The sequence below is a fragment of the Hemiscyllium ocellatum genome, chromosome 12, assembly GCF_020745735.1.
Source record: "Hemiscyllium ocellatum isolate sHemOce1 chromosome 12, sHemOce1.pat.X.cur, whole genome shotgun sequence".
Lineage (NCBI taxonomy): Eukaryota > Metazoa > Chordata > Chondrichthyes > Orectolobiformes > Hemiscylliidae > Hemiscyllium > Hemiscyllium ocellatum.
The window spans coordinates 69,487,760-69,512,665 of NC_083412.1; the positions used below are offsets into that span (position 1 = coordinate 69,487,760).

General features: G+C 42.2%; 1 protein-coding gene across 4 annotated transcripts in view; it reads left to right on the forward strand.

Moving 5' to 3' along the window:
• The window catches only part of LOC132821108 (NXPE family member 3-like), an 88,851-nt gene that overhangs the window by 58,775 nt on the left and 5,170 nt on the right, over window positions 1–24,906 (forward strand). For all 4 annotated transcript variants that reach the window (XM_060833652.1, XM_060833653.1, XM_060833651.1 and 1 more), the window contains 3 exons: window positions 6,334–7,103; window positions 13,448–13,521; window positions 18,114–18,323. In XM_060833652.1, coding sequence (XP_060689635.1) covers window positions 6,334–7,103; window positions 13,448–13,521; window positions 18,114–18,323 — 1,054 coding nt within the window. The remainder of the gene's footprint in view (window positions 1–6,333; window positions 7,104–13,447; window positions 13,522–18,113; window positions 18,324–24,906) is intronic.

Here is a 24,906-nt window from a genome sequence, read left to right on the forward strand (position 1 = left end):
CAGTTGGGTAATCTGGAAATGACCTTATTGGCTAGGTTCTGAAATGTGGTGGGTGCATTTTTCATACCAAACAACATGACTTTAAACTGACACAGTCCTTTCGGTGTCACAAAATCCAAATTTTCTTCACTCTTTCAGACAAAGGTACCTGCCAGTACCCTCTGAACAAGTCCAACATAGAAATACGTTGCTTGTCCTAGCTTTTCAACACAGTCTTCCAAACTCGGAATTGGGTTTGCATTAATCTTTGTAACTGCATTGACTTTGTGATAGACCACACATAGCCATTGGGGACCATCTGGTTTCAGCACCACTACTATGGATGAGCTCCAGTCACTGTAACTCCCTTTGATTATGTCATCTTGAAGCATGCGTTCAATCTCATTCTGAACCTGTGCCAAATTCAGAGGGCCATGCCTATACGGATATTGCTTAATCAGAACAGTATCTCCTGTATCTAGATCATGCAAAATTAGGTTAGTACTTCCTAGCTTATTTCCACATATCTCCCCATGTGATAGTAATAATTCTTTCAGGTCATTTCAATTTTCGTCTGGAAGGTAACTCAATAAATTATCACAATTTTTGACAACTTCCTCATTGTCCAATTTAATTTGAGGAATGTCCAATTCAGAACCTTCTAAACTTGGTTCTTCCCTCTGTGTTGTAACCAATAACACAGTCTCCTCTGGCTTTCCTTCCCTAGCAAAATACCTTTTCAGCATATTCACATAACACACTCTGTGAGGCTTCTTTCTGTCTGGAATCCTGATCAAATCGCTCACCTCACTCAATTTCATTTCAACTTGATAAGGTCCACTAAACCTTGCTTTTAAAAGTTTACCTATCTTTGGAAGTAAGACTAACATGATATCTCTGATAGCAAAATTGTGAGTTTTTGATTTCTTGTTTGCTTTCTGGTTCATTGTATCCTGTGATACCTTTAAATGCTATCTAGCTACCTCCCTGATCTATTTAATTGTTCCTGAAAATGTCATACATGTTGTGTCCCTGTAGTCTTACCAAACCATATGGGCTACTCTATTTGTAGATAGAAGCGACTGGTGGTGACTTAACATGAGGACCATCTGTCCCCAGGCAAGGGAAGAGGTTGAGAAAAAGAGTCCTTTGTGGTAACCTCAAACCACTGATGGGAATTGAACCCACACTATTAGCCTCACACTGCTCTATAAACCAACAATCCAGCCAACTGTGCTAAACCAATACCCATCGTCCAAATATGTGGTCTCTGAATTCTGACTTACTAATTTCTCCTTGATCATCTTTAATGGTCCTCTCACTTCATGCTCAAAAATCTAATTCAAATGGACTGAATTTGGTCACTTCATTTGGTGCATCACTGATGGCAATCAGTACAAATAGAATTCCGTCATCCGAGTCACCTGGATAGTCTTGACGATCGGCCCTCAACATGGTCTTTAATGTCTGATGCCACCTGTCTAGTGCTGCCTGTGACTCTGGATGGTATGCAATTGATTTGATGTAACATTGGACCCTTGACCTGATTGTATCTATGTGTGCTGTCTGTATCAAGTGAAAAATTTGAGTAAATCTTCTATAATCCCTTTATCTATTGCATAATGGGACATCCTCTGGAAATCTAGTGTTCACATCCATGAAGGTTACCAAATATTGATTTCCACTTTTTGTTTTTGGCAAGAAATCGATGCAATTAATTAAGACACTTGTGAAAGTTTCCGCAAATACTGAAATAAACATTAAAGATGCAGATTTCATCACTGCCTGTGGGTTTCCAATTACCTGACATATATGACATGTAGGGCAAAATTCAACTATATCCTTGAACAGTCCAGACCAATAAAAATGTTTTCATATTTTATTTTTAGTCTTTCTTACCCCTAAATGACCCCCTACTGGTAATTCATGCACCACTTGCAACATCACTATTCTATATTTCATTATTTAATTGGCAATACGACTTATGAACATCTGCCCATTTTTATTCTGACTTTTAAGCTGATTTTCCTGTCTCAAAGATTGAGAGGATCCTGTAGCTCTTAATGTTGTAACCTCTTTTCCTGCTACTCCTGACCTATGTGAATAAACTTTACCTTTGCAGATCTGGCACTCCTTAACCAATCTCCCACCAGATGGAACATTCTGGTGCAGCTTTCTTGCCTCCACTGTACTTTCCATTACCACTTCAATAAAATTCACTGGCTTATCGTCTTTTCCTCTCTTTTCCTAGCCCACCAACACTACGATTTCATGTGGCCTATTTTATTGCAGTGAAAACACTGGAGCTCTTTAACTTCTCTTTCTGCTTCAAGGGTTTCCTTTTTACCCTGTTGTAAATTATAGTTATGCTCTTCACCAAGATCTACCTTTCCTATTTCATGTGAGGATTTCTCTTTTCCCCAATTTCTCTCATAGACTAAAATTGATTTTGGAAGCCAAACTTTGACTTATGGACCAACTCATAATCATCACCCATTTCAGTTGCTAATCTTGCCATTTTAACTCTCTGCTCTTCCATATGAGTTCTCACTACTTCAGGAACTAAATTTTGAATTCCTCCAAAATAACCATCTCTCTAAGAGTGTCATAGATTTGCTCTATTTTTAATGCCCTTATCCTTATTTTTAATGCCCTTAAATGACTTTGTTTCATTCTTTCAAAGTCAATGTAGGTATGACCAGGATCCCTCCTTAGATTCCTGAAATGTCTGTAGGTTTCTGGCACAAGCTCATATGCACTAAGATGGCTTTCTTCACCTCCCCATATGCCCTAGATACCTCCTTTGAAAGTGATATGAATATCTCACTAGCTCCACCTACAAGTTATGTTTGGATCAACAAAACCCACATGGTCACTGGCCACTGCATTTGTTTAGCCACCTTTTCAAATGAGATGCATCAGGCTTCCACATTCTTCTCATCAAGTTTAGGCAATGCTTGAATCTATTGGAACAGATCCTCACCAGGCCTTTCGATACCATGGGTTTATTCATCCTCACTCTCTTCCTCACTAAGCTAACCTTCAGCCTTCCTCTCCATCCTTTTAAGCTGATTTTCCTGTCTAAATGCCAATTTCTAAAGTTCAAATTCCCTCTCTTTTTCCTTTTCTCTCTCTCTCTTTCCTCTGCTTTTAATCATAATCCAAACCCTTTCACTTCTCTTTCCCGGTCTCTGTCTGTTGCCTCTAACCCAAGCTGCTTCATTTTCAGTTGAACTTTATCCAATTCTAAAGATTCTGATGGTGTTTCCAGCAAATGTAAATGCTGAGCTATTGCTGTAATTATCTGTCCTTTCCTCACGGAAGGAGACAGCTCCGACTCCAGCTTGTCTGCTAATTCCAGCAGCTTGTCCTTCATCTCCTTTTGCAACACCTCCATAGTCACTTCTTTCATCCCCAGAAAACTACTGGTGACTGAAAGAGCCATTGCTATCCCAAGCACTGCTTAAACCAAAAAAAATCAACACCCACAACAACAGACACTAACACCTATCACTTGCAGCTTTTAAGTCCAACAACCTTAATCCCAATTTGGAACAAAGAACAAATCCTGCAAAGATTCCCCAATCTGTATGGACCAGGCCAGACCCACTCAAAACATTTCAAGAAAGTAGCCTGGACCCTAACTTTGCTCGTTGCTTTAAGCAGGTGGAATGTGGATATTCCAGGGACGATGCAGCTGGTCCAACCATTTAGTTTTAAACAAAACAGAATTTATTTGCAAGATTATCAAATGAAACACAAACAAAAGAGAACAGAATAGAGAATAACCTATCTGAAATCCATCAGATTATCCCAATTAATGATGCTGTTCCAAATACTTGTGACAATCCCCAGGAAGAACTTGAGCAAAAAGAGGAAAAATTCAACACAGGTTCTTGCAAGAGAGATGTCAGAAAGAGGGAGGATCAGCATGGACCTGCTTCTTTGGGTCCAGCAGCTTCACCACTGACTAGCAGCCCTGAACAGCCAGACTGCGAAAACCAGACCAAACCAAACCAGAGAAACGCTGAGCTTGGAGAACTGGCCACTTCCTTTTCATTGCAAAAGTTTTTTTTTAACTTAAATGCTTCTTCAAATAGATCAATCCAAGACATTTTGGAACCTGTATCTTTGCAAGCTCTTGAAAAGAAACCAAGGACAAGATAACTTGTTAAAGAGCAGCATCATCACAGAAGGAAATCCCTGTATTGATATTCAAGTCCTCTCAAAATAAATGCCATCATTACATTTGCCTTCCTAAATACTGACTTAATGAGCAGGTTTACCTTGAGGGAATCCTGGACTAGAATTCCCAAGACTCTTTGTATTTTAGACTTCTGAATTTTCTCCCCATTTAGAAAATAGTCCATGTAAGACCTGGGCCTCCTCCACCACCAAGTCTGAGCCACCCAATGACTGGAGGAAGAACACCTCATCTTCTACCTTGGGACCCTCCAATCACATGGAATCAATGTTGATTTCATCATTTCCTTATCTCCCCTCTCTCCACCTTATCGCAGATCCAAACCTCCAACTTGGCACTGCCCTCTTGAACGCTCCTACCTGTCCATGCTCATTCCCACTTATCAACTCCACCCTCCACTCTGACCTATCAACATCACCCCCCACCCTCATCTACCTATCACATTCCTACTACTGTCCCCCCAGCCCCAACCCCAACCCTCTCCCATTTATCTCTCAGCCCCCCTGGGCACCCGCCCCCACATTCATGATTAGATTAGATTACTTACAATGTGGAAACAGGCACTTCGACCCAACAAGTCCACACCCGACCCGCCGAAGCGCAACCCACCCAGACCCATTCCCCTACATTTACCCCTTCACCTAACACTACGGGCAATTTAGCATGGCTAATTCACCTAACCTGCACATTTTTGGACTGTGGGAGGAAACCGGAGCACCCGGAGGAAACCTACGCAGACACTGGGAGAATGTGCGAACTCCACACAGTCAGTCGCCTGAGGCGGGAATTGAATCCGGGTCTCTAGCGCTGTGAGGCAGCAGTGCTAACCACTGTGCGAAATGAAGGGCTTATGCTCGAAACATTGACTGTCCTGATCCTCAGACGCTGCCTAATCTACTGTGCTTTTTCAGTGCCACACTTTTTGACATCATTTCTATGCGCAAACGTCTAAATATTCCCCATAAACTTGAACACTATTTCTATCCAAATAATCATCCAATGATCACTTGAATGCATCAAATGTATCTTCCTTCACCACATTTCCAGATAGTGCATTCTATACCCTAACTACTTGCTGTGTGAGAAAGTTTTTTTCTCTGATCACATTTGCTTCTTTTGCACATCCCTTCCAATATATGGCCCCACATAACGAAGGACAATTAAGGACAGGCAATAAATGCTGGCCCAGCCAGTGACATGGACATCCTACATAAGGTGAATAAAAATTTGTTCTTTCCCACCCTTTCTACGAGTTGATTGGTTAAAGACTATATTGAGCAAAGCAATTATACAGTTTTTATTCCTTTTCTTGAGGCAATTTGATCTGTGTGAGACTTTCTCTTTCTCCCACACTGTAATGCACTCCTTAAACAACACTGCTCCCTCTCCTTTTTTTCTTCCTTCTCTATCTTTCCTTTTAAACCTGTCATTGAGGTTGCTTCTGGTTTTTTCTTTCATACAATGTAAACAGTGAGGGCAGACATGCATCAGTATCAAAAACTGATTTTATACCAACTGACTGGAGTTCACAAGTCAACAGTCTGCTTGTCTGTCTTTTGTTCATGACATCGACAAGCTGCTATTGTTCGTTGGTGGATAAGCCCTAGGGGATTATTGAACATGACAGACTTACACATTGTTCAGGGTGCTCATCAATTGAAAACTGGATTTATGAGATGTCTTTTGAGATTATGACTTAAGTTATGAGATACAGTTCTACAGACAGACCTAGTACCTAGTATTCAAGTCACCTGACCTGAATCAGGGTCTCAAACTGAAGCTCAGGTCTGTTCCTCATCCTCTGCCTCATCCTATGCTCTTCCAGCAGCTGCCATTGCACAGTGTGACGTTTGGGAACACAAATTGATTGTGCATTTTTACCTCAATAATCAGTGAGGAAATCAACTCTGTACAGACTTGGAATTAAACTGGGAACTTTCCGGGTCTGGTCACTTTCAGGAGAAGATCACTGCGCTGTCAGGGAATCAAGGGTTAGACTTTCTGATGACCTGTTTCCTCTTGAGCTGAACATGCAGCATATGAATGAATTAATGCTCACTACCTCATTGAAGTATGTAATCCTTTGATTAAGATGCTGCAATTCTGAAGAATTCCCTGTTATTCATGAAAAATGGTTTTCTTTTTCATAGTACGATAAAACTGCAATTCCTGGATCTGTGTCCGAATGGAGAAGATATCCAGTTCCAAAGTTTAATCACACCATGATGCAGAAAGTGGAGACAAGGAATCCCCATTGGACAGACAGGCTGATACAATGTGGCTACCAGATTCACAGCTTCACCCCTGAAGAAAGGTCAGAGGGAACGTCCCTTATGAAAATGATCAAATGGCCTAAGCCCCCCAACTCTGCTGTGCCCTTTCAGAAAAGCAGTGACCCAGCACACATTCACTTTGTAATTTTAAATTCTGCAAAGACTTTCTATGTGGGAGATCAGTTACAAGTGATGCTGCAGATGAGTGATTTTGAAGGTCACCCAAAGCGATATGGGGGTGACTATCTCCAAGCTCGGATCCACACCCCAGCTTTAAAAGCTGGTTCAGCAGGAACTATTATAGACAATGAAAATGGATTTTACTATGTCAATTTTACTTTATCATGGCCAGGGAAAGTTGAAGTCTCAATTTCATTGGTTCATTCCAGTGAAGGGATCCAAATACTCAAAAGGCTACGTGAGGAACGAATCTCAAGAGTTTATTTTCAAAGTACCTTACAGACCACTCGATGTAATCTTTATTTGCCTCAAACTGAACCACTCTGTAACTTTACTGATCCCAAGACTGGGGAGCCCTGGTTCTGTTACAAACCAAAGAATTTTTCCTGCTCTGCTCGTATCAAACGTGGCTTAGCAGGATTTGAAAAAAATCTCTTAACGGGAGAAGAGAAGCGCTATTTCCAAAGGTATGTCAGTTGAAGTATTTTTATTGCTATTTTGTTTTCTCATTCTTCTTTCTGACTCAGATTTTAATAGAGAAGCACAGAACCAGACTTCTCAACACTGGAAAGTAACCTTCACTTTGGGATACAGTATTTATATCCTTTTAGGTACAAAGATTTGGAGCTGTTATCAAATTAAGAAAGTTCACCTGCATGCTCACTGTCAACAATTGAAAGTCAAGTTATCATACACTATCCTCAGACAAATCTAAGAGTTTCCTAAGTGTAGCTTGGCAGAGTTCATTGGACCGATCCACATCTTTACTTGAAATGTTCATGGGATTTGGGCATTGCTGGCAAGTCTAATATTTATTGACCATCTCTAAATACTCTTGTGAGGGTTGTGTTGTCGAGACATCCCTTTGATCCCATGCTGTCCATATGGTGTTGCTGCACACAATGGTCTGGATTTGCTGTGGTATCGAGAGTGTGGTGCTAGAAAAATGCAGCAGGTCAGGCAGCATCTGAGGAGCAGGTGAATCGATGTTTTGGACATAAGCTTTTCATCAAGAATGGCAGAAGAGATGACCTGGGGGAGGGGTGCAGTGAGAGAGTGACTCACTAAGAACCTTTGGAAAGAGGAGAATAACTTCTTCAAGGGTAGGCATCCTGAGAAGAGGCTTCACAGTGACATTAAAATCAACTAGGAGAAAGTGCGGATTGTAGATGCTGGAGATCAGAGTCGAAAGTGTAGTGTTGGAAAAGCACAGCAGGTCAGGCAGCATCCGAGACACAAGGGTATTGATGTTTCATGCATAAGCCCTTCATCGGGAAGGGCATCAGGAAGGTTTGCCATTCCTCATTTGCTGAGGAATAGCAATCACACCCAGTTTGCCACTCAGTTCCTGATGTTCTTTTGCATTAAGGAATATGTCTGCACAATCTATGCAGCTCTTGTAACTATGTAAGATGTGCATGAGGAGCAGGTGCAAGGAGAATAGGTGTCAAGGTGGGAAGAATGCAATAGTGCGTGGTAAGTAGGGTGCCAGATGGTTAGGATGCTGGGTTGGAAAGGAGGTAGGGTCTCTGGAGTGTGTATTGTAGGGTGGCTGATGGACATTGGGTCTGGATGAGTGGGGCATGAGTTATCAGTCCTTTGGGTGTCGGGTATGGGTTCCAGGGAGGAGGGGGATCCAGTAATAAAATGGTGCATTTGGATCTGTGTGCAGGGTTTTCCCAGGTCCTGGGTTGAGGGAGAGTTACATGTTTGTGGACAAATAGAACTTGATGTCAGGGATTGGATATTGTGGTGGATTGTGTCAGGTCCCTCAAAAAGTGAGGGGATGCGAAGCCCCAGCGGGTGGCAATGAAGAGGGTGAGTGTTGGGTCCAACAGCATCAGTGGTACGGGAGTGTCAGTGTTGGGGAATGTTGATATTGCATTGACCTCCAACCAATCTGATGATCTCACAGTCTTTGGATTGTGGCCATTGAAATCTGCATGTGTTCCCTCGGGAAATGAATGTGGTTTGAGCAATTCTGGGTAGTCCTTAGTAAGTATGTGTATGAACTTAATGGTAATCATCTTATTGCTATCATGCAATAAACTATCTTGTTATAGAATAAAATACCCCTTCTGATTAGTCTCACCAGTTGTTTTATCCTCCATCAATAATAACTAGTCAGGCCTCAGACTTAGCTTTAATAAAGGATTGGTGACAATGAACAACCCAGATCAGAATACAACATGGAGAGCAGCTGCATGGATTCAAATGGAAAAAAAATGTTTAAAGAAAAGGGATTTAGCAATTTAAGAGCATGACTGTGTTAAGAAAGCTCAGGGAGTCAGCAAGGAGATAAAATGCAAAAACTGTCAGTGAGCAACAGTCAGAGGATCAACAGCAGGGATAAAACATCATTCGAAAAGCCATCCTTCATGATGAAGCTCGTAGAGACACAGGAGGAAGCATATAGGTTAGGGAAAGAAAGACAAAAGAAACAAAAAAAAACTGAGCATGGTACTGGGGGAAATGTATATTTCTGAATGTGGACCAATCAAGCAGTTGCTTTGTCTTGGATGGTGCAAATGTTTTGAGTGTTGGTGGAGCTACACTCGTTAGGGCACATGAAGAGTATTCAACCACATTCCTGACTCATGCCTTGTAGATGGTCGACTGACTTGAGAAAGTCAGGAAGTAAGTCCTTTGTTGCAGAATTCCTAGCTTCTGGCCTGCCCCTACAGGCAAAATCCTGCTCAGTTCAGATCCTGGTAAATAGTGACCCCAAGTTACTGAAACTAGAGCATTCAGCTATGGCAATGCGATTGAATTGTCAGATTCTCTCTCGTTGGGGATGGCCTTGCCTGGTACTTACATAGTGTGAATGCTATTTGCCAGGCCAAGTCCGGATATGATCCAGTCGCACTGTGCATGGGTATGGATAGGTTCAGTATCTGAGGAGTTGTGAATGAACATTGTGCAATTATCAGTGAACATTCCCTGCTTTTGACCTCATGATGGAGGGAAGGACATTGTTGAAAAAGCTAAGATGGCTATGCTGAAGAAACTGCCCAGAGGAACCCCTGAAGAGATGTACTGGAGTTGAGATGATTGATCTTCAATGTTATATTTTATCCTCGGTATGACTCCAACCTACAGAGAAGTTTCCCTCCTGAGTGTCAGTCAGTAGGTTAGTACAAAGAAAGTGCTGCTTGTTAAGACAGTTGACAACACCTTCCATCACATTACTGATGATCAAGGGCAGACTGATGCAGCAGTAATTTTCCAGCTTGGATTTGTCCTGTTTTGTATGTACAGGGATGCCAACGTTGTCACTGTACTGGAGCTTTACTAGGGCTGTGACAATTACTGGAGCACAAGGCTTAAGTACTATTGCCAGAATCTTTCCAGTTCCATTGTCTTTGTAATATCCAGAGCCTTCATCTGGTTCTTGATGTCAGAAGGAGTGAATCAAATTGGCTGAAAACTGGTATCTGTGATGCTGGGCACTTCGAGATGAGGCCAAGGTGGATACACTCAGCATTTCTGGGTTAAGATTGTATTAACCTGTCACCCTTATCTGCTACATTGATGTACTGGATTCCTCCATCATTGATGAGCTGAGATCAGATCTGTTGACTGTGGAAACACTTATCTTTGTCTATCACTTTCTGTTTATTGTGGTTGACATGCAAGTACTCCTGTGTTTTTGCTTGATTGCACCCCATTTTTTGAGATGCTTTTGCTGCTCCTGGCATGTCCTTTTTGGTCTTCAATGAACCCAGGATTGATCCTCCAGCCTGATGGTAATGGTGCTTTGGAGGAATATGACAGACATATGGGTGCAGACTGTGATTGAGTCCAATTTTGCTGCTACCTTGCATTCACAGCTGCTCATGAATAGTCAGTCTTGAGTTGCTAGGTCTGATCAGCATCTATCCATTTAGCATGTGGTAGTGCCACACAACACCATGGAGAGTATCCTAAATGTGAAGATGGGATTTCGTCTCCACAAGGACTGTGCCCTGGTCTCTCCTCCAAGTACTCACATGGACAGGGGCATCGGCAGCAGGCAGATTGGTGACAGTGAGGTCAAGTATATATTTCCATTGTGTAGATTCCTTCACCATTTGCCCAAAAGCAGATTGGCAGTTATGTCCTTCAGGACATGACCAGTGAGGTCATCAGTGCTTCTGCCAAGTCACTCTTGGTGATGGACATTGAGGTCTCACTATAAACCAAATCATCAGAAGCTTAGGTTGATAGTGGCAAGTAACATTCATTACAATCATGTCCCAGGCAATAAGCATCTCCAACAAGAAACAATTATATTATCTGACCTTGAAATTCAAAGGCATTACTATTGGCCTCACTTTCAACATTTTGGACATTACCATTGACCAGCAAATGTACTGCATGAACCAATCAGATACTGTTCCTCCAATGCTTCAGTGAGTACCTCACCTCCTGACTCCTCAAAACCTGTTCATCATCTACAAGTTACAAGTCATGAGTGTGGGGCAATTCTTCACACTCTCCATCTAACTCCAGAAACACTCACGAACCTCCACCTACCACAAAGCACCATGCTTGCTTGCCACCTTATGCAGCCCCTTCAACATTCCCACTCTCCACCACTGGCCATGATGCACTGCAGTAAATTACTAACACTTTTTGACACCCCTTTCTAACCAAACACCTCTCCCCTGGGGCAGAACAAAGGCAGCAAAACCTTCGTAACACCACCAGCTGCACATTCCTCTCCAACTTCCACACGTACAATGATGACTTGGAGCTAAAATGTTTTTCCCTTAAAGTCATTGGGTCAAATGCCTGAAACACCCTTCATAATAGCATCATGTGTGTACCTACACCAAATGGACTTGTGCAGTGCAAGCAGACAGCTCACTCGCACCCTCTTGAGGGCAAGTAGAAATGAGAAATAATTGCTGTCCCATTCAGCAATTCCCAAAAATCATGAATAAATAAAATCCTGCCCAGAACTCCCACAATATTCATGCTAACGTCCTGGTGTACAAATCTTTCTGCTGTCTCACCTCTCTCTGGCTCTGTCACTTCCTCCAGTCTGTAATCCTCGAAGATCTCACATTTTTCCAAATCTGAGTCATTGATTCCTGGACCTGCTGATTTGTTGATTCACTGTATTGTTTGTGCACTTACATAGGAGTCATGGATTTGGAAGAACCCATCACACAATGATACCTGCACCGATAAATAGTATTAATTAGTGTTTGTTTTCATACAGATGTGACAATATATGGTAGGACTCCATGACTTTATTATGGTCTTTTACAACTGCTCCATATCCGTTGGGCCTGTGCCAACAGCTGTCAGACCAGAAGCTTGAGAATTCCTTCCAACCCACCTTGCTACCTTTCCCTCCTGCTTTATAATGCTGCCTAATGCCAACCTGTTCAGCTAAAATTTTCTTCACTTCCCTGAATGTCTTTTGTTGACTTGGTACCATGTTCCTTCTGGTGATAGCTTGATGAAAAGTCTTGGGACATTTTATTACACAAGGGTCAATGTGGGCTATCTAGCAGTTACTGACTCTGTTAAAATGAGAGACATGGAATAGCCTCAGTCAATTATTTGTTATTCATGCTGATGAGTCTGATTGAACCACATTTGTTCAGTGCTTTCCCTCATCTTATTGGAGAAGCACCATCAGAAATTCAGATTGAAGATATTTCACAACCTCTGTTGGGCAAATCATCAGAATTGAGAATGGCATGCTTTCACCCTGGCTCAGTACATACTAAATAAAACTGAAAGTGAATGTTGTAGATCAGAAACAAAACCAGAAATTGCTGGAAAAACTCATCAGGTGGCATGGTAGCTCAGTGGTTAGCACTGCTGCCTCACAGCACCAGGTACCTGGGTTCAATTCCACCTTCGGACAACTGTCTGTATGGACACGTCCTCTCTGTGACTGTTTGGGTTTCCAGCAGGTGTTCCAGTTTCCTCCTTCTGTCCAAAAATGTGCAGGTTAGCTGGATTGTTCATGTTAAATTGTCCATAATGTACAGGGATGTGTAGCTTATGTGCACTAGCCATGGGAAATGTCAGGCTGCAGGGAAAGTATAGGTCTGGTTGAGAGAATCGATATGGATTTGTTGGGCTGAATGGCCTGTTTCCACACTGTCGTGATTCCATGAAGTCTGGCAGCATCTGTGGAGGGAAATCCGTTATTCAAAGTTTTCCAGTCTGGGACCCTTCCTCAATACTGATCCTGCCAGACCTGTTGAGCTCTTCCAGCAATCTCTGTCTTTGTTTCAGTACATTCTAAGAGGGCTGACCAGTCTGATGAATGATCTGCAAACTCTATGATCTTGGTGTTTGAAGGGTTGAATAGTTGAGTTACTCAGAGGGTGTTGTGGACTCTGTCCACCGCCTTGACTTTGGCCTCAACATTCTCTGATTGAAATCTGTCCAATCACTCATTGCTTCCCTGAAAGCCTGTTCTCCATTCTGAGTGATAGTGAGCTAGGCTCATTGAGAATCTCTTCACATTATGCTTCGATAATATCATTGAAGCACCTCCTCTACTCTCCTGGGAATCTCTTGTCGTGATGTTCAGAGAAAAGCAGTTGCTCAGGAACTTGGTGTCAGGTTTGTGAATGAAATGACACACCCAGTGAAGCTGGTTCTGGGTGATGACTGCTATTTACACTGGGAATGTTGGTTAGGGACAAGAGGCTGACAACTCAATTACAGAATTTAGTGGAGTCAGTGGTAACTATAAAATTCAAACTGTTACTATTAGTTTGAGAAGTAACAGAGCAAAACATATTATTGGGCTGTCTCCTGTCTACATTCACTTGTTACATTAATATATTTACATCTACAGTCGTATCAATCTCAAGCAGCGCATATTACCCAGTGGCACAGGATACATAATGGTAGAGCCTTCACCTCGACCAAGTAAGTTAATCATACATTTATAAATGTGGAATTGTAGATTTGGTATATCAAAGGAAATATGAATTGTCATATAAGGTAGTTGAACTGAAGGGATTAACTCTGAACCTTTGGGATAACTCCTCCCATTGATATATAAATGATTGTCTCAGGGAGCAGCAAGCCAGTTGCAAATCACGAGCTCAACATGGTGCCTTTCAGAAACAACAATGTCTTTTACATTGTGTAATAGAGTTCACCAGTTAGCTGCAGTTAATCTGAAGCTAATATAACCTGTTATTGTAAGTAATAAACCAACTCTTATTAAACAAATTCAGGCCTTTTTGCAAAAAACTTATTATGGTTAGCCCTTCATCACTTAATATTGGTAAGCATCATAGACTAACATTAAAAGAAAGATTGGTGCCAGCAGTTTTACTCTCATCACTTCCAAAGTAGTAGCAAGCTGCCCAGAGAGTGCTACCCCATACAACCTGGTGTTTGGGGATACAGATTCCTGTCTTCAAATCTGAATAAACTATTGGGAGAAAGGATCTAAATGATCTGTAAAGTAAAAAAAAACGTTCTTCAGACAATAAGTGAGTTGTCACTATAAGAGTGTGTCAGTGTTAAAAAGACAGTCAGCTTCTGTGACAGTTGCAGCTGAAGCTGCACTCAGTCAGTCTGGGCTGGAAAAGTTGCAGTAAAATGAAAGCTTGAAACAGCCAAAACCACAGGATAAATGTGTGAAAAAGTTAGTGAGGACTAGAAAGCGTTGTATTGTCTCGGGGTTATTACACAATACACCATTAAGGAAAAAAGTGAAAGAACTTCAGATGCTGGAAATCTGAAACAAAAACAGAAATTGCTGGCAAATCTCAGCAGGTCTGGCAGCAGTTGTGGAGAGAAATCAGAGCTAACGTTTCAGATCCAGTGACCCTTCTTCAGAACTGAATGTAATCCTGAGTAAACATGAACTGGTCCCAGAGGCAAATTGTTAAAATTGTCCAACCTTCCATTACTGGCCTCAACAAAATTATATTGAATTCCAAAGGGTTAATGAACTTTATTTCAAGTTGTTTCCAGTGATTTAAGTTACATCACACCAAATAGAACCTCAGACTGTAATTCTCCTTGTATTCAAAATCTTCCTTACAGTTTCCATAAAATCTGAGAGAGTCATAGAGCCACAGCACGGAAACAGACACTTCACTCCAACAAGTCCATGCCACACGTAATTCCAAACTAAACTATTGCCACCTGCCCCCTCCTGGGCAAAAGTGAGGACTGCAGATACTGGAAATCAGGGTCTAGATTAGAGTGGGGATGGAAAAGCACAGCAGGTCAGGCAGCATCCGAGGAGCAGGAAAATCAACATTTCAGGCAATAGCCCTTCACCTGCCTGCTGCTGGCCCATATGGAATAACAGTCTCCAAAGCCAAGCAGTGGGCCATCATCACAGATGACTGTGAATTAATACACAGAACCCACTAGCTTCCTATTTTGATTCCTTGTTTTAAAAGTAGTGGATTTATCTGTCTTTCTCCTCCAGAACTTAGTTTTCCTCATAAGCCTGTTTTGTCTTAACATTGGTGTACAAGAATGATACCTGAACTGCAGGGAATATGTTTGAGGAAAAATTACACAAACCCGGTGGATATTTTCTCTAGAATTCAGAAGGTTGAGGGGTGATCTGATTAAAGTCTTCAATATATTAACAGGAAAAGACAGGGTAAATGAAGATAACCTATTTACACAGGCTGGGGCTTCTCGAACTAGGGGCATAGTGCCAGAATTAGGGCAGGACCATTCAAGAGAGATGTTTGGAAGCATTTCAACATACAAATAGGAGTAGATATTTGAAATTCTCTTCAACAAAGCTCAATCAATTCAGGATCAATTGTTAATCTTAAATCTGAGACAGATAAAGTTTTGTTATGCAAAGATATTAAGAGATATGTGCCAAAGTCATATTAGGCCACGGATCAACCATGGTCTCACTGAATAGGAGAAAGGGCTCAAAGGGTTAAATAGCTGAGTGGTGTTCCCATGTTCCTTTGTAACACTGTCATTGTTCAGAAGGGCCAGAGCAGTTAACACCATCTCTGGCTTGGGAAGGGGTGCTGACCACGGTCTGTTGAGGGAGAGGGTGATTAGCATTGCTGCTGGTGATGGCATGATCTCCAATGGATTTATAACAGTTAAACACCTCAGCAAGCTTTACACCAGCTGTGAAAATCTCTAAAATGTCTGTGTGTAAAGCGAGGGTAAGTATAGGACAAACTTCCCAGATCTGTGTCTCTGGCCAATCGCACAGCAATCTCAGTAGGATTGAATCAACAATCAGAAGATTAAAACCTGCTATAAGACTGTCAGGTGCAGGCCAGAAGTAGGCCATTCTGCCCATCAAGTCTGCTCTGCCATTCAATGAGATCATGACTGATCTCATAATCCTCAACTCCTCTTTTCTGCCTTACTCCAGTAACCCTTGATGCCCGAACCAAATAATATTTTGTCGACCGCAGCCTTTACTATAATTAACGATGCCTTCTGTGGGAAATAATTTGACAGATTCACTCTGTAACCACCTCTGATCTAAGTGTGCAGTCCCTAACTCTGAGAATATGTCCTCTAGTTCTAGCTTTTTTCCACAAGGGGACACAACCTCTCTACATCTACTCTGGTGAAATCTCCAAAGAATCTAAATCTCCAAAGCATGTTTCAATCATGTAATTTTTTACTCTTGTAAACTCCAATGAGTATCGGCCCAACCTCCTCAATTTCTTCCCCAGACCCTGGGCTGACCTAATGAACCTTCTCTGGACTGCTTCTAGTGCCAGTATATCTTTCCTTAGATAAGGGAATTAAAACTGTGCACACTATTCCAGGTGTGGTCTAATGAATGCCTTGAATAGATTGAGCAAGAAGTTTTTATACTTTGATTTCTGGACGTCATTCCCTTTTGGTATAAGTGTCAACTTTCCATTTGCCTTCCCAATTACCAGCTAAAATTATAAACCATCTTTTTATTATTTATGCATGAAGAGCCCCCAAATCCATCTGTGCTACAGCTTTCTGCAGTCTTTCTCCATTTAAATAATAAATGCTGGACAGACAGTAACGCTCAGTTCCCACAAATGAATAAAAAAAGATATTCAGCTTCTCTATGCTTCCTGCCAAAGTTCCAAATCACATTTTTCACATTATATTCCAGCTGCCAAATTTGTGTCCACCCCCTTAACTTGTCTATATCCCTCTGCAGACTCTTTTCTGTCATCCTCATCAGATGCCTTCATATGTTTGTCATTCACAAATCTGGCCATATTCACTTCCCTCAAAATCATTAATATAGACTAGAAATAGCTGTGGACACAGAAATTGCTGGAGAAACTCAGCAGGTCTGGCAGAATCTGTGGACAGAAAGCAGAGTGAACACTTTGGAGTCAGTAGCCCTTCTTCAGAATGATGGCAGCTAGGTAAAGGTTGATATTATGCAGAAGATGGGTGAGGATAAAAGATAGAATCCAACTAAGAGGCTTACACTGCAAAATAAATCGACAGAAATTTCAGTGGAGTACTTCATTAATCTTTGGAATCCATTGGTGCTTTTTCCTGTGCAAAAGTGCTTTTATACATCAAGAATTACAGAACACAGCTTTGGCTGAAAAATATACTTGGGTTACTCAAAATTGGTGCAGAAGTGTGTGCATTACAGGGTTATGGACTGAATACATCTCAGCAGAGATATGCCAGAAAGTGTTCATATGCTCGATATTCTATAGCAAGGATAACAAGGACAGTCAAAAAGTGTTGCGCTGGAAAAGCACAACAGGTCAGGGAGCAGCTGAGGAGCAGAAGAATCGATATTTCAGGCATCAGGAATGTGGTGGGGGTATGGGAAGGGGGCTGAGAGATAAATAAGAGGGTGGGGTGGGGCTGGGGTAAGGTAGCAGGGGAAGTGATAGGTAGATGGAGGTGTGGGTGATGGTGATAGGTCAGGGAAAGGGTGGAATGGATAGGTGGGAAGGAAGATGGACTGGTAGGACAGGTGCCAAGTTGCAGAGTTGGATCTGGGATGAGCTGGGGGAGAGGGCAATGTACAGTGTGTACTTGCTATTGCCAATGACAAGAACTTGGACTAGGGACTAATTCAAAAAGGTAGTGGTTAGGATGTGGGAAAGAGCTGTTACTTTTTCACATTTTATTTACTCTTTTCTTTTATAGAGAAAGTTAAATAGTCTAATAGATAGCCATATACACAGCATGCTATATTTAATGGAACATGATCACATTTTCCAAATTTATCCTATGTAGTGGCCTCACCATCACCCAGCTGAGCTGAGCTCTCCCAGTGCAGACCAAGCATGAACAGTGGGACTTCCTTCTCATGACAGCTCAGTGACAACAAGTGGTGTATTTACCCACTGACACAGCCTTGTTCAGATTATTACTCAGATTCATTTTCTCACTGTGCATGTGTACTTCCTGTAGCACCAGCTCATGGTCCTCCTGGGATTGCTAATACCATGGAATCTGTGATTAAATGAATGAAAATATATTGATAACTGAAGGTGTAGTGCATCGTAATTTTTCTGTTTTTTTCCCTTTACTATCAGCTCCGGCTCTTGGAAAATGTGTCCGAGGACAGCCCATTGTATCACCATCTGGTTTTTATTATAAGGACCGATGGATGTCAATGACCTGCAATATCTATCACTTTGACACTCCTGCAAAAATGACAGACTGTCTTCGTCAAAAAAGAGTTTATCTGTTTGGAGATTCCACTATGCGTCAGTGGTTTGAATACTTGATACAAATGGTTCCAGGTTAGGCGATTATTGTGTCTTTCTGTTAGTTTCTATCATTTTGTACTAATTTGAAAATCTGTCTGTATGACCTTATGTGCATCCATCCACCTGTCCATCTGTTAGCCTATCTCTGTCAGTTGGCTTGTCAATCTTTCTTTATTATCGTGTCTGTAGCATAGATTATAAATTAAATGCATATATGACATCTGAAATTTGTCAATTGTACTTTTTAATTTGTTAAAAGTATTCACTGTCTTCTATGACCAAGTCAATTCTGTAACCAACTGATTGACTCCCAGTAGATCCCATGTGACCTAATCTTCTGGACAAGCCGACAATGAGTGACCTTGTCAAATACTTTAGTAAAGTCCATGCAGAAAACCTCTACTAATCTCATCAACAACTTTCTCACTTCCTCAAAAACCTCAATGAAATTTGTGGGACAAGAATTTCCCCATACAAAGCCATACTGACTATTCCTACTAAGTCAATTGTCTTCCAAATGCGAGTAAATTGTCTCCCTAAGAATAATGTCCAAGAATTGTCTGGCCACTGATGTAAGACTCACTAGCCTATCATTTCCTGGATTATACCTGTTGTCCTTCTTAAACAAAGAAACAACATTGGCTATTCTCCAGCCCCTGGGACCTCCCCTGTGGCTGAAGAAGACACAAACATCTCTATCAGGCCCCAGCAATCGTCGCCCTTATCTCCCTCAGTATCCTGAGATAGATCCTATCTGCCCCTGGCGACATATTACTTGAATGTTTTTCAGCACACATAACACCTACTCCTTTTTAACATCAACATGCCCTGGAATATGAACATACCCCTCCCTAACCTTACCATCATCTGCTTGGTGAATACTGATGTGAAACACATATCATGGACCACCCCCACTGCTGCTGGATGAATACATAATTTTCCTCCTTTGTCCTTGAGTGGACCTACCCTTTCCATGGTTACCCTCTTGACTTGATTTGAGTAATTATTTTGTTAGAAAATGTGATGAAAAGTGTTGTTCAGAATTACCACTCTCCGGCGCCATGTTAAAACATGGAGAAATAAACTAAACCATTGAATAGAAATGCAGAAAAATAAAGAATTTTAAAAAGTGTTCAACTTAACAGCCCTTCTTGTTCGGTTCTCCACCATGGGCCACGGGCCTAGTGTCGAGAGTGTGGTGCTGGAACAGAACATCAGGTCAGCAGGTCAGGCACCATCGCCAAACTCTAACCACCTGAGGAGGAAGAATGCCTTGTATTCAGCCTTGGGACCCTGCAATCACATCGATCAACATGGATTTCACCAGTTTCCTCATTTCCCCTCCCCCGATATTATCCAAGTCCAAAGCCTCCAACTCGGCAACACTGTCCATCACCTATCTATCAGTTCCATCCCCCTCTCCGACCTGTCACCATTTCCCTCACCTTCATCTACCTATTGGATTCTCAGCTACCTTCCCCCCAATCCCAACCCCCCAACCACCTCCTCCCATTTGTCTCTCAGCTCCCCAGCCCACAAGCCTCATTCCTGATGAAGGGCTTATGCTGGAAACGTTGATTCTCCTGCCTGACCTGCTGTGCCTTTCCAGAACCACACTCTCGACTCTGATCTGCAGCATCCACAGTCCTCACTTTCTCCATGGGCCTAGTGGGCGGCATGGTGGCACAGTGGTTAGCACTGCTGCCTCACAGTGCCTGAGACCTGGGTTCAATTCCTGTCTCAGGCGACTGACTGTGTGGAGTTTGCACGTTCTCCCCGTGTCTGCGTGGGTTTCCTCCGGGTGCTCCGGTTTCCTCCCACAGTCCAAAGACGTGCAGGTCAGGTGAATTGGCCATGCTAAATTGCCCATAGTGTTAGGTAGGGGGTAAATGTAGGGGTATGGGTGGGTTGCGCTTCAGCGGGTCGGTGTGGACTTGTTGGGCCGAAGGGCCTGTTTCCACACTATAATCTAATCTAATCTAATGGTCAGGCACAAGTCCTCTTCACCATGTTGCCACTCTTTGGCACCTTCTCGCCTTCACTGATGTCATTGTCCAATGAGTCCTCACTGGGCCTTGACAATGCAGATGTTACCGATGTCGCCAGGTACCAAACCAGACTCTGCCGCTGGTGCCATGAGTCTGCCTCACCAATGCAGCTGCAGCCAATTCTACAGGGTTTTGTACTGGGCCCAAACTCCCTCTACCTCAGCCTGTATCAGTCTGCACTGAATGCAGAAGCTGCTGCCAACCCAAACTCAACTCTGACACCATCGCCATGAATCTGTGCTTGGCCCACACTTACCCTTATATACTGGTTTGGGATTCTGCTTTATGCTACTTTCCAAGAACATTTCCTGGTCTCTTTTCACACCACACCCTCCCAATTCCTTGTTTAAGCTGTTTCCTGCTTCCTTTACATTCATCAATGGCCTTGTCAGTTTCTTGATCCTTACAGATGCATTTTTTTTTTCTTTTTCACTAAACTTTCATTATCGGTTATCATCCAGGGTTCCTGAATCTTGCCATCCTTATCTTTCATCCTTACAGGAACATTCTGGTCCTGATCAACTGACCTTTTCGGACTCCTGCATGTCAGATGTGGACTTATCCTCAAACAGCCACCCACAATCTAATTTCTCTGCTTCCTGTAATCCTGTTGTAATTACCCTTCCCTCAATTTAGCACCTCCACTTGAAGACAAGTCTTATCCTGATCCATAACTACCTGAACAGCTACAGAAATATGATCACTGCTAAATGCTCTCCCATTGAAACTTCGATCACCTGGTCAGGCTGATTCCCCAAATCAAGGTCTCCTACAGGCCCTTCTCTAGTTGGACTATCTATATATTGTTTCAAGAAACTCTCCTGGATACACTGAACAAATTTTGTCCCACTATGGGAGGCCCAGTCACTACTGGCGAAGTTGAATCTACCCACTGCAATAACTCTGTTGTTTTTATATCCTTCCATGATCCGTATATATATATATATATATATATATGTTTTTCTATCTCCTACTGGCTATTGGAAGGCCTATATTATAACCCCGTCATAGCATTTGCATCATTCTTATTGCTGAATTATAGCCACATTGCCTCATTAGATACGCCCTCCAAGATGTCCTGTCAGTGTCACCTGTGACATTCTCCTTAATCAGTAATTCAACTCCTCTACCTCTGTATCACTCTTGAAACATCTAAGCCCTTGAACATTGAGCTGCCAATACTGCCCTTCTTCCAACCAAGTTTCTGTAATGGCTACAATGGTTCTAAACCAGACTGTAAGCACACCTCCCTAACCTTTTTCTCCTTGTACAGTACTTTAATAGATACACTTCAGACTGCCAGTCCATTTGTGTTCATTTAGCTGCCCTGCCTGTTCTTCCTATTAGATGTACCTGACTCAAGCTCTACCTTCTCCCCAGTCACTTCACATGCTGACCTACCATTCTGCCCCTGCCACATGTGGATAAACCGTCCCAAACCTCCCCACAAGGATATTGGTGACCCTCCAATTTAGGTGCATCCATCCTTCTTGTACAGGTCCATCCTCTCTGGAAGAGATCCCATTGATCCAAATATCTGTAGGCTTCCTACACCAGCTCCGTAGCCACAGCTATATTATCTTCATATTTCTGGCTTCACTAGCACATGGCACAGAAAATAATCCTGAGATTACACCCCTAGACGTCCTGCTTTTCAACTTCCTGCCGATCTCCCAAATTCCCTTTACAGGTCTTCATCACCCTTCCTGTCTGTGTCATTAATCCCAAAATGGACCATGTTCTCTGGCTGCTCACCCTCCCCTTTCAGAATGCTTTGTGCCTGCTCAGACACTCCTACCGTCCTCAAGTCTTGTTCATGGCCACAGAAACACCTCTCTGTGCCCCTGACTGTAGAGTCCCCATTATTAACATTTGCCTTTACTAGACCCACCCTGCAGTACAACAGAGCTGGTCTAAGTGCCATTGATCTGGCTACTACTGTTCCTTTCCCCTGCCAGGCCTTTCACCCCTCAGCAGTATCCAAAACAATTTCCATGTATGAGAGCATAGTAGTCACAGGAGACTCGTGCACTGCCTGCGTGTCTCTCCTGGTGGTCACCCGCCTATCTAGCTGAACCTTTGGTGTGACCACATCCCTGAAACTCCTATCTATCAAATGTTTTTCCTCCTGTCGGCTTTGCAGTGAGTCCAATTGCCACCCCAATCCATGTGGTCTGAGAGGAGCTGCAGACAGACTGAAGACATCATTGTCAGGAATATTTGTCTTCTCCCTGATTTCCCTCATCAAACAGTATAAGCATACTACTCCAATAATGTCTTTATGACCCTTCCAGAAACTATTGTACTTCTCGTAACACTAAACACTTATGTTATAGAAATAGGTGCGTCTCTAGCTAAAATATTCCAGTACAGCTACAATTCTGGCATCTATCCGATAACGTGGAAGTGTGTCTATGAATGTCCTGTTCACAAAAAGCAGGACAAATCTGATCCAGCCAATTACTGCCCCATAGGTCTAGTGTCTAATCAGCAACACGTGACTGAAAATATTATCAACAGCAGTATCAAGTAGCACTTAGTAAACAACAACTTATTTACTGACACTTAGTTTAGATTCTGCCTGGAACATTGGGTCAAATGTGGACAAGAGTGCTGAATTCCAAAGGTGAGGTGTCATCATTGCCTTTGACACCAAAGTAGCACTTGACTTAGTATAACACCAATAGATCCTAAAGGAATTGATATTAAACCTACTACAACAGAAGATCCTTGGGGTTTTTGGAGATAATAATCTCGGCCCCGGGATATCCTTCCCAGCATAATGCCTTGGCACCCCCTAAATCTTTAGTTGCTTCATCAATGACCTTTGTAAGAACCCATTCTCCACAAGTTCTGGCTGTTCCTACAAATGCCAACAGTTCACAGCAACTTGAATACTGATCAACAAAATGTAATACCTCTTGACTAGATTAGATTCCCTACAGCATGGAAACAGGCCATTTGGCCAAAGTCCACACCAACCCTCCAAAGAGTAACCCACCCAGATCTAATCCCCAACCCAATATTTACTTCTGACTAATGCACCTAACACTGCAGATAATTTAGCATGATCAATTCACCTGACCTGCACATCTTTGGATTGTGTGAAACTCACGCAGATGCGGGGAGAATGTGCAAAATCCACAAAAATAGTTGCCCAAGGCGGGAATCAAATCTAGGTCCCTGGCACTGTGAGATAATAATGCTAACCACTGAGCCACCATGCTGCCCTGAAGCACTAAGCCACAGTAAAACTCACAATGACACTGTCTGCTAAAATGTAGTATGAGGCTAGAGCCTGTCTCAGATCATCAATCAGATCATAATGGATCTCCAAGCACATCACCATAGCAGCAGACTATCCACCCTGCTCATTGCTGCACCAAGTCCTTCAAAGACTCTCTTTACATCTTTCTTGAGATGGCTGTGTGCCATATAAAGTAAGATATTCCTTTAGCCCAATCAGTCAGTCCTTTAGAACATCATTTTCTTGTTAAAAGCTACTGTCAGATGTACCTTTCCAGGGCCTTATCTCAGTCACATTTCAAGAAACATAGCAGTTGTCTAGTATCATATCTCTAACAGCCTTATTTACCTGCTTGCTGAGTGGGGGACTTACATTTACTGCCTTTATAACACAATGGTCCTTCCTCTTTTCCTTATGGCATTAACACAATTTTGAATCACTTGCTAATCTGAACAGGTCTATGCATTGACCAAACTTGTCATCTCACTTTCCTGTTCACAAATGCACAATGCAGTTTTTCAGGGAAGTTACTGTTCCTCCTTTGATGTTCCATTCCACCACCATGGAACAAACTCTGCCCACAGGACTCCACCACAGCCAGTTTATGCTTATTATTGTTATGAAATGTACCATCAACATGGTGAGATGGAAAGCTTGATCATCTTCAGAAATTTGCCATTTGCTTGATCGACTGTAAACTTCCTTGATTTTTTTTTCATTTGTACATGTTGTTAACACTTTCCTTCCTTCTGATATTGTACTGCCTTGTTGGTCACTTGCATTTATCCTGGGGCCTGGTTTGGCTTTTGTGCCTAATTCCATGCACATGACTGGGCACATTCCTTTGGCACTAGAAGCTTTCAAAATATGGCAAAAAGCTGCACAACCTTTGGTTAAATGTGACAAACTACATCCATAACAGATTCTGCTTGTTTGGTACACTTTGCTGCATCTAATGCATGCAGTTGATACTGACCTACCACTCTGGCTTCATACTTGCATCTATCCTGAAGTAATGTGTCAATGGTCTGGATCAGTAACAAAGATTCTTTTGTCAAGCTTTAAACAGTGTGGAGGTGGTGACTAACACAATGAAGGCCTCAACTCCTCCTCTTCAGAAAAGTCACATTTACTTCTCTTTGCATCATTTAACAAACTGGTCAGTGGACTCTTGAGTCTGTTCACTGTATGGTATGAGTTAAAGTTTGTTAATCCTAAAGTTAGTTCATAGCTTGTATTGCTTCTCAAGAATATTTCAGACCTTTTCTGGAACTTTCAGATCATTTATAAGACTGGATGAGTTAATTCTACAAAGGCTTTT